Raw genomic sequence first — 10,855 nt, forward strand, 5'->3', positions numbered from 1 at the left:
TTGGGCTACTCTTTTACCAACGAATAGTGGGATTGACCGTAACATTATAACGCCCCTACGGCTGAAAGGGCGAACATGTTTGGTGGGGCGGGGATCCGAAATCAGATAAGTAACCTTTCAAATAACAGCACATTCCACCAAGGAAAAAGGGTAGTGTTCTGTATTTGATAACTTGGTTGAGTTTCTTTAAGTGTGAAATAATGAGACTGTACAAATGTAAATAAGTGAACAAAGTATTTATTACTAGCGTATAGCCTGTCAAAAATGATGGGGCAAGTACTACCACCCCACCCCATAGTATATCCTAACCTCACATTTCATAGCTAACTGAAATAAATACATTTTGCGAAATCAAGCTTGACCTATAAAGAGGCACAAAAATGCAGTCGAGGTGGTCAAACGTCAATAAATTCCTTTGTGGGCCATTCAAAATTAAGATAACTCATGAAATGAATTCATGGCATATTCATAGAATAAGTATTGGTAAAAATCAGTTTGATATACAACCTCTAATATGAAGAAAAGTCGGTGCGTTTTGGTAACACTACGTTCCAACAATGGCTTTTATGTCACGTTGTTTAGCAATAAAAATATAACCTAATAGTTAGTTTATGTACTGAAAGTACAACCTAAAATGTATAAACAAAAAAACTGGAACAATATTTGTTGATATCTTAATTTAGAGTCTCCGTTGATTAAAGAGAGTTTTTTAATGTTGGTGATATAACAGAAAATAGCTTAATTCAGAAATGATTTAAGTTTAGAATTGAATCGATATTTTTACTTTCATGATAAATTTTATGCACTTGGCTCTAAGCTAGGTGATTCCAATCTGTGTCTTTACTTTAGGCTTATTATATTAACACTCACTACACTTGCAAGGTTTCACGGCACGACCCCTTGCATCCCCGTCATTAAAATCGTAACGGGCAGACAGTAAGGAAGCTATTTTATCTGGATAAATGCATTTTAACTTTTATGACTCCTCCTATTTTGAGAAATCAAGCGTGACATGACACATACTGGCTTTTAGATGACAAACAAACAGACAGTGTGTGTACTTGTGCAGAGAGAACTATAGTAGATTTTATTGAAATGTGTTTAGCTGCACAGCATTCTTTTTCTCACGATTAATCTTCATAGAGCTAAAACATGATGTTCTTGAAGTATGTCCTCAATCAACCGCCTCCCAGTGGTTCATCAGTAAGTCTGAAGGCTCCCATTGCTAGAACCCAGGTTTTGATACTTGTGTTGGGCACAGCACAGATACCTCACTGTGTAGCTTTGCCCTTATAAAGAAACAACCCTCCCCCCCCCCCCGATGGTACAGTGGTAAGACCATGGACTTACAATGCTAAAATCTGTGGTTTGATTCCTCGTGGTGGACTCAGCAGATAACCCAATTCACTCACGCATTTCCTAGCAAGACTGGCTCAAGAAAGTGCACCTGAATTCAATATATAAACTTACTTTCTTTGTCCATTTCACAGTGTCACTTTGAGACCTTTCTTCTCTCACAGCATTGGCTAGTTGTATTATCTAGTCAATGTCAACTCGGCCAGCAAAGGATGCTTATATGTTGCTGCAAAATCCTTTCGGGCAGAATAGACATCATTTACTATAGAGAACAAATAAACTAAGCAATTAGAAGAAGGCAATCCCAACGACTTTCTGAACTATATATTTATGCTAAAACTCCATACACAATACATAAACATTAACATTTTAAAAATTTCCATAGAACATGCTTAGCTGTGTATGGCAAAGTTCAGTGATCGAATTTGTAATATTCCACCAAACACACTTTTCACTTTCAATTGGAGGCGCGTTACAGAATGGACAGTTAACCTCACTATTCAATTAAGAGTACCTATGTATGTGCCAGGTCCTGCTAACTGGTTGCCATCTTTTTGGTTTGCAGTTCAAAATTAGTTAAGGTTATGCCTGAACCTAGTTAATTAGTTCGGCAGTCAGATAAAGTGCCATTTTGGATAGAAAGACCAAATAGATTTCTAGTATTAATACCAAAATTCTAAGTGAGTAATTAGTAAATTCGTCTATCTAATAGTTAAGTATATCATGTGTCAAAATGTAGGTTCAATAAAATGTAACAGCATGATTTTATTAACATGCAAAGTTTAATTTCACAGTTGAGTGAAAGTTAGACTAGGCATAAGTGTATCGAAAATGTTTTCAGATAAGTTATCTATTTCATACGCGAATGTAGGATAATTCCTGCAATTCGTTTATCAAAATTTAAATTTGCAAAAAATGTTGATACAATCTTTGTATTTCTTCAATAAATTATCAGTTCTTTTTCTTAAAAGATCCATGAATTATCCGTTAGTACGGTGATAAGGAAATACTTTTTATTGTGCTGTGGTTTCCAGGTTTGCAATATATTGTTTATATATATATCAAAATATAACTTTTTTCTGCATTTGCTTAATGCATATCAAATCATATAAATAACGTAAATCATCAAAAACTCGCTTATTCTTTAAGCTTAAAAGTATTTTCATTCTCTGTGTGTGTGTGTGTGTGTGTTTACATGTATATGATAAATAATACGTAGTTCCAATGCAATTTTAATTTAAGTTTGTTTGTTTATGCGCAAATATATTAAGCTGCACAATAGCCTATCTGCGTTTTGCCGATCATAAGTACTGAGCCCGAAGTTTTAGTGTTATATGCCTTCAAGTTTACCGCTGAGCCACCAGAGGGCTATGTTCCTATATAACATACTTATGTAAAATTATTCCAGAAACTTTTCTCACAAAAACATACCTTGTAACTTTGGAAATTTTTTGATCATTTTTTTTATCCTCTGGTAAGCTTTTAAGGAAATCTAATCTTTTGCTATTTTATGTAGTTTCTGTTTCTAGATACATGTGATAGTGTTATGATGAAATTGTTAATTTGATTTATGTGTTATATATATACACTACTCGATTCTTGTATGTCAGTCACTCAATCATTTATTATAGAATCACTTAATTTCACTTTGCTTTGTTTTTGTTGTTCTATTTTTTCATTCCTTTCAACATGTCCTTTTTGCTGCAGAATAATTATAAATGCAGCATTTTCCTATTTATATATTGTAGGAGGAATGCGAAATATTTTATTTTCTAACAGAGAGATACACCAACTTGTGAATTTGTATACCTTTTATATTTGTTATCTCTATTTTGAATATTTCTGTAGACCATATAATAATTATATCCATATCCACGTTTTCAAGACATTTTAACTGCACAATTACAAAAATATAGGTTACAACACTTGATGAATCTATTTCGTTTAGCGCTTCTGACGACAGGTTTATAGAATTAACAGAAATCGTTTTGTAAACGAATATGAAATAGTTATGATGGATGAAAAGAAATCTATAATATCTTCTTAAAATGTTCACTTTTTTGTTTGTTAAATATTGAACAATATAGGCATCATTGAACTGTTGTATTACCAATTCTTTTTCTGAAGATATATATATATTTGTAGAGTATATATCTAAAGCTTTAGGGCCATTAACATGATTAATTAATACCTAGTTTATATATATATAATTTCGTTTTGTATTATAGTATAAACAATCTGGTTGAACTACTTAACTACAAATAGACTTAATTCTGTTGTTGTTGTTTTTTGTGTGTGTGTGTGTGTGTGATATGGACCAAACAATGATTTTTCTAGTGCTCAAATTGAAGTTTTTACGTTATCTCGTTTGCTGCAGCTTTGAGCCACAGATACTTTTAAAAGGTTTTGCAGCTTATATTTTTGAAGCCTATATTAAGATTACTCACCAAGAACATTCATCACGAACTCTATTGTTTATAATGTATTTTGTAATAAGCAAAAACCACAAAATACTTTCGAATTTGTGTCCGTGGTATTTGATTAATTGAAATGGAGTAACAGTTAAACAATCAAGCAAAAAAAAACAAACAGATAAACATCTTCATACTTCTAGAATGCTGTATGGCAATAAATTTATGATCTACCTCGAATTGGAAAATAAAATAATTTTCATTTATTGCTATTGAATTTTTAATGAGCGTAATTATTATAATATTTTATTATTAAAAAGAAATTAATTACACTTATAATGAAAAACCACATTGATAGATAAAAATATCAGAAACTCATACTATCATGGATTTAGACAATACAAACTGACGGTGCTTCTGAGTGGTTGACCCCTAAATACGCAAGCGCACTAACGGTTGTGGTGGCCATTCCAAGACTAGCATCGTGATAGAGCACGTCATTCTGTTGGAGGAGAGTTAATTCGAAGAAACAAATTGAAGTAGGTTTGTTTGTTTGTTTATTTTTTACATCACGTGATCAGATTTGTTGAACTCTGTCAAGATCAATTAATTTTTCGCAAGAAAATTTTAAGTTTCAGAATTTTAAGTTGTTCTTAACTGTTAAGTCAGTCAGGGAAAATGGCGTCAGCAGCGACGAGCCCACAAGCGGGCTCCTCGCGAAGGAAGGGAGGGAAGCGACCGTCACTAGACTCTACTAACGGCCCCACCACCGAGGTGAAAACTGAATCATCAAGTCCAAAGAAATTCAAGCAAATAGAAGATACCACTCCCGTAAAGACCAAGAAAGAAAATACAGAACGTAAGTGATTGTTTTAAAACTTGAATTATGAAATTCTCTTGTAGTTCAAGGCATAATGGCCGACACAAAGAACAGACAGTATCAGGGAGGTGGATGCCGTGTGGGGTAAGGGCTATCGGCGGCGGCATTGGCTGGCTGTTCAGCTAGGAAGTTTTAGCACCATTGGGAGCAGCTGAGGCTTGACTGCGTCAGCGACTGCCGGGGAACACACCAGCTGCGCCGCGTGACTGCGTCCCTGGGCTTGGTCTGACGTGGGGGGCCCCAGGTTACCCTGTACATCTGTAACTTTGTCAGATATCTGTGCCCGTTCGCTCGTTTGGCTTGCCAATCGATTATGAATAATGTTTGATTTTTGCCTTGTCGAACATTGCAATTAATAGTAGAATAAATGTATATTATAGTTTACCTACATTTCGGTTATCCCTTTTTCCTAATATCTTATTAAACCAGTTTTTATTTACTTTAGTTTGAATGGAAATTAGAACGTACAAATTGTCATTGTAACTTGATAAACTAAAGTACTTATTTAAGTAGTACAGATTAAATTTTTTATTAATTAGATCACACTGGATTATGATTTGGGTAACATTACTATCAGTGCGTGATATTTTCAGCTTAAATTCCTTAGAGAACCGGTTATTGTCGAAGTTTCCACATCGTAGCGTGAATCACTCGAGAAAAGTTGTTCTCATCTTACGGTTAACATTTTAGAAAGCCCCGTTGTTGCTTCCAGCCAAGTCGTTTGGGGTACAACAAGTTTGTTTGAGGAAGTAGTCGGCAAACATGCATCAGACGGCCGATTATAGCGTAGGTCTGCGGGAAGTAAACTTCCCTCGTTTCGCGCTCTTTAAACCTAAGCAATGGCTGATTTTAGCACAGAAAATTTACTTTAATCCAGTTATTGGTGTATTACACCTTGAATATTTATGTTATGAGTAAATATTTGTTCATTTTTAATTATTGCAGATTTATGAATGTTTTTATTCTAGTTGTACCATCATGTTTTGAAATGTAGAGTAGCTGGAAAAACATGACTTGTTAATTTAATAATTGACTGTTAAGTTCTCCTGTTATTAAATTTGTATTCGTTTAAGCATATTCAGTTATCCAGTGTAAGTAACCTTTTATATATATTTCAACCCCCATTATAAAATTTATCTTACAAAAATTTCTATCGAGGAGCTTGAAATCAGCCATTACTTGTTTGTCTTGCCCTACTGTTTCCGTGGGGTGGAAACTTCAGTTCGTACCAGCTTGGCCCACTAAGCGTTCAAAAACTTAGACTTACTACAGCAGCTTTTCGCGCGCGTGTCGCGTCACCAGTACAGATAGTTCTACAGCGGGAGCGATAACAACAAGGTACGGGGTGGGCGTTAGGCAGTATGGCGGATAATCAGCTAACGAAGCACTCTCCCTGTCGGTTGTGTGCTTTGTCAGAGCGAGGTTTACGTGGCTTGAGCCCTGGTATTTTATCTAAAAGGCGGAAACAGGGTTGTTTTCACGTTCTCTCACTTTAGTGTCATACTTGATGTTTTTCGTTCATGCTTTCTTTAACTCGTATCAACATTATAACCATAAGCACTGTATATGACATATCATAACTGGTGTTAGCCAGTAAAAACGGAGAAAGTGCGTACGCTAAAATAGAAATATTGGTTGATAATATTTAGTTTTTTCCATACCACAGCAATTTAGGATATTTTTCAATCCATAATATGTAACCTGCATCCAACTAATAAAGTAATAAAACATTCCATCAAATCAAAAATGCTGGATTAGCAAGATACTCTTGTTCAAGGGCCAATGCTGGAATACCAGTTCTCAGTTAAGGGCCCATACTAGGTTAACAAGTTTGCAATAGAAGGTCCTACTCAACTACCAGAAAATCTTGGTTTAGGAACCCACAGAACTAGTGTTGGCCATCAATGGATCTTTCTTTTTATCAGTTTAGTGACTAAGTCAAATATAAGCTGATATCAATGCTGATGATAGAAGTCCATCTAACATAATATCTTTATTTTTGTTATAACCTATAATTGAATTTTGGTAATGATGTGTAGAATAAGCCAGTCTTTGAAATTTTTTATCAAATCTTATGACTGGTTTTGTATTCAAGGTTAGATGTTATAATTTATTGTTGGACAGATGAACAAAGTGACCGAACTTGATGAACAAAAAAATTGTCACATTTGATAGGAATATCTCTTTTGAGGTCAATTTTTTAGGGAACCTCCAGATGTATTTGGTGTGTACATACATTGAAATGTGCACTTCTTAGACATAACATAAAAATCATCTAAGAAAAATTAGAGTAATTATAAACAAAGAACTCATTAAATATGTAATATAACACAAAAATATTTTATTCATCAGCCCTTGTATTTATAAATTTTATTACCTAAGGAATAGTTTCCTACTTCTGATATGGTCTTTCTTCTACTCACACAAAGCTATCTCGATCTTCTGTCCCCTAAGCATTGCTAAAAAATTTAAAGATCAGCACACCAGTCTATATACCCCACAAATATCATACCACTTTTAAATATGTATTTACCATGTGACCACCATCCACCAATAGTATAGCACCACCTATATTGGCACAGGTATCTTTTTTTTTTTATGTTTCCACTCAATCCTCACTTTCTCTGTTGGCACAGCATCGTTTAGGCGTGTGTTCTTTTTTTCGCATGTAACTACCGTTTACAGTTGTACTTCATTGAGATTCCAGTACCTTCTTTCAACAGTTTTCTTTTACTGTGTTTGCATTCAGTTGTTTAAATTTTTGCATGTTTTACTGTTACCGACTGATATGGTAACTTAGAATGACTTCAAGATTCAATGTATCAACAATGGAAGTTTCCATTACAGTAGACAATGCTTCTGGTATGACTACTCAGGTATCAGGTTGGCCTTTATCTGCTGAGGAGGTACATACCTTATTTTACAAGGAGCTAGATTCCTAAGTTCAGCCAGCATTTTCTTATTATTTTCAACCTGACAATGTTTCTGAGAATGAATACAATCAATGAGAAAGAAAATTGGATTCACTTTTTCCGGCACCTTCTTAAATTGGTCTGTCACACTCTACACTTTTTTTTACTGGGGGTTAATCAGGTATGTGGTGCATTACATGTTTTCTTTTCCTCCTAGCTTGCAGATGTCATGGATTGGATAGTTATGCTATTAATGTTACCAGAATCTTCTACCATTTCCTTTATGTTGTCATATATCCAGATTGGTCCTTCCTCTGTTGTCTGGGAAGGTCATTTGGCTTTTACACCCATTTCTTTACCTTCCATCTCCCACCTATACTCCCTTTCTGATCCCAATTAGCTTCTTTGTCAGGTTCAAACCCAACAGTGTTATGTGGCACATACTGCCTCCTTTCGGGGTTCACTTTCCAGACCTTTTAATACCTAGGACTCCTCTGTTTCCTGTATTCTATCTCTTGTCACACTAACTGCTTGGGTTCATCAACTCCTTATGCTGGCATATTCTGCTGTATCCTCAACATTTCTTCTCATTAAATTTTTCATATTGCCATGTTTTTGGCTCCTCATTTTTGCCATCCATTGGAAGAAATCTTTCAAGCTGGAATGTAGACTACTCCCAATTCCTTTGATCCTCATTACCTGCACTATCTGGTTGTATGTTTCTCATGTGGATATCATCTCCCTCTCATGGTGATTTTACACATGTCCATTTGCCTTTTGACTTGAGTGTGTCTTTTCACATTTCATTTATGTTTTTTTTTCAGGGAATCTCTTTTACAGCTACTAATAAGATTCCACTCTGTGGCAAGTGTTGTCTGGTAGGTGTGCTTTTACTCAAACTTGCACTATATACCAATAGAGTCATGATGCTCACTGTAGAGATGGGATGTTCCACAAGACCACTAGTGGAATGTTTAATGGTATATACTCATGTGTCTCTACATATCCAGAAGTTTAACTCAATGGTGGATTGTCTTGAGTAAAGTAAAGGGGGCTTTCTGCCCTTTGATTGCAAAAATTGGGGATGGTCTGCTTTTCAAAATAAGGAATCATGGACACCCATTGCACTTTGTCCAGTGTGACATTCCTCAGTACTCCCCACTGCATTTACTCTCCAAGTGGAAAACAGGAGTCCTTACCATGTCTCAGTCATTAGGATGGTGGATGAAGGAGACTTCCTCCTGAGTGTGAAGCAGAAATTTACCTTACAATACAACCATACATTTGTCCACTCAGTAAGAAGAGGGCAAAGGTGGGTTTTTTCCTTTCCTTTCCCCTGGATGCTTATTGCCAAGTGGACTGATTGTTGGTTGAAGTAAGACTAATCTATGCTGGATCCTCTTTATAATACTAGGTTCAGGATGCTGCTGCCTTGTTCCCATGGTTGAGTGCAGTAGAGACCCCCTTCTCATTAATTCTGGTTGCAGGAGGTTTCCTTTCCTGCTCTTATACTTGACTTTGGGGCTTCATCTGCCTTGTAATACCAGCAACAGGTTGTACATACACTGTTCCTACAGTTGAGCAAATATTTCATATCCTCCTTGTAATTATGAGTGCAGGATGTGTCTTCCCTGCATTTACTGTTGGTTGAGTTAGGATTTTTGCTCTTAATACTGGTTACAGGTATTGTCCTGTTCTTACAATTGAGTTGAGGCAATGATAGTACCCCGTAATGCCGGGTTTGGTTTGTTGTACTTCTTGCTCTTCAGTGGTTTTGGGAGTTTGTCTGGTATTGGTGGAATGCTAACTTCCTCTATGTAATTCCAACTGTTTACATACAGTTTGGGTTGGTATCTATATATTACACAATCCACATGCCCTAGCCACAATGTTTATGTTACTCAAATTTATTTTTTTTTATCTGGGTGATCCTCAACCTCCTAATGTCAAGGGTGGGTTATGGAACCTCATCTGTCCGGTTGAGTGTGGGTGGATACCTAACAGTGGCTAGTTGTTTTTCTCCTTCGTCATGTTTTTTGGTGAACTGTTCCTTGACTTGTCATTTATCCTCATGTGAGTATCAAGTTCACTTTGGGTTTTTGTTTCATAGAGCAGCTCTTCACCCACGGAAGCTGGCTGATTTCTGGTCTGGTTTGTGCAGTGGAGGACAATTAAAACTTATACTCATTTTTAGTATGGATTGCACCTCTCAGAATGAATAACACTTGTACACATCCTGATTTTCAGCCCACATCAGGGTCATTTCCTTCTTACAGGGTGAAGAGCATACCTGTTCCAGAAGTAGTGCAGTGCCCCACATGTGTGCTTCAGTTTCGTCTCTTGAGCACACCAATTATTTCTAGGTGGTTGCTTTTCACTGTTAGGTGCCTAAACCAGCTCTTCTACCTTTTCAATGTGGGATTCTAGGTTTGTGTGAGAGAAGGTAAGACTGTATTGAAAGTTAACATTTTCTTACACTGAAAATGTATTTCCAGTAAGTACTTACCTTCTTTCACACCCTTCCTCCCTATTGCTGGTGTTTTTCATTTTTGATCCTGCCAATCCTTGAAAGAGAGGATTGAGTGGGAACATCAGATGGAGCTAGCTTCACCAGTATAGGTGGTGATATACTGTTGGTGGAGGGTGATCACATGCTATGTACATGATCAAAAGTGGCACAAAATGTTTGGGGTATATAGACTGGTGAATTGAGCATTAAAATTTTTTAGCAATGGTAAGGGGCAGAAACAAGATCAAGATAGCTTTGTGTGACAGGAGGTGAGTACCTACCAGAAGTATATTTTAAGTGTAAGAAAATGTTACTATTGTGTGTGTTTGGGAAAGTTACAAGTCAAATTGTTTCAGAAACAATGGTCAGGCTTTGTACTTTTTCTGTCAATAATAAGTCTTGTATATATTGTTGTGATTTATGATTTGAATCTTAATAGATTTACAGACCCTTCAGATATACCACAAATATATATTATATAATTTGGGTTAGTTACTGTGTACATGCAAGATATTTTTAAAGGAGAATCAAACAAAGTAAGGTGGTTTCTCATATTTTCAAGCATGCTTATATTTCTATGTAATATATAATAGTTGTATTTTTAATTTGAATCTGAAGTATTTAAGATTTATAGTGCTTTTCTGATTTTATCAAATTCATAACACTGATATAGCTGAGTAAATTTGGTGATACTTAATCATATAGCTTCATCTGAAGTTATGGTTTAATGTGACTGATGGTATAAATGCAATGTGCCAATATATATATATATATATATATATATATA

At 35.6% G+C, this 10,855-nt stretch overlaps 1 protein-coding gene across 2 annotated transcripts in view; it reads left to right on the plus strand.

The window, feature by feature from the left end:
- Window positions 1-4,229: 4,229 nt before the first annotated feature.
- Window positions 4,230-10,855, plus strand: part of LOC106463439 (nucleolar transcription factor 1-A-like) — a 34,482-nt gene continuing 27,856 nt past the window's right edge. The window contains exons 1-2 of one of the 2 annotated variants that reach the window (XM_013923467.2): window positions 4,230-4,306; window positions 4,437-4,626. In XM_013923467.2, coding sequence (XP_013778921.1) covers window positions 4,446-4,626 — 181 coding nt within the window. In that variant the 5' untranslated portion in view covers window positions 4,230-4,306; window positions 4,437-4,445. Of the gene's footprint in view, window positions 4,307-4,432; window positions 4,627-10,855 lie in introns of both variants that reach the window. The other variant, XM_013923466.2, reaches the window with a different exon arrangement.

The sequence above is a fragment of the Limulus polyphemus genome, unplaced genomic scaffold, assembly GCF_000517525.1.
Source record: "Limulus polyphemus unplaced genomic scaffold, Limulus_polyphemus-2.1.2 Scaffold1408, whole genome shotgun sequence".
Lineage (NCBI taxonomy): Eukaryota > Metazoa > Arthropoda > Merostomata > Xiphosura > Limulidae > Limulus > Limulus polyphemus.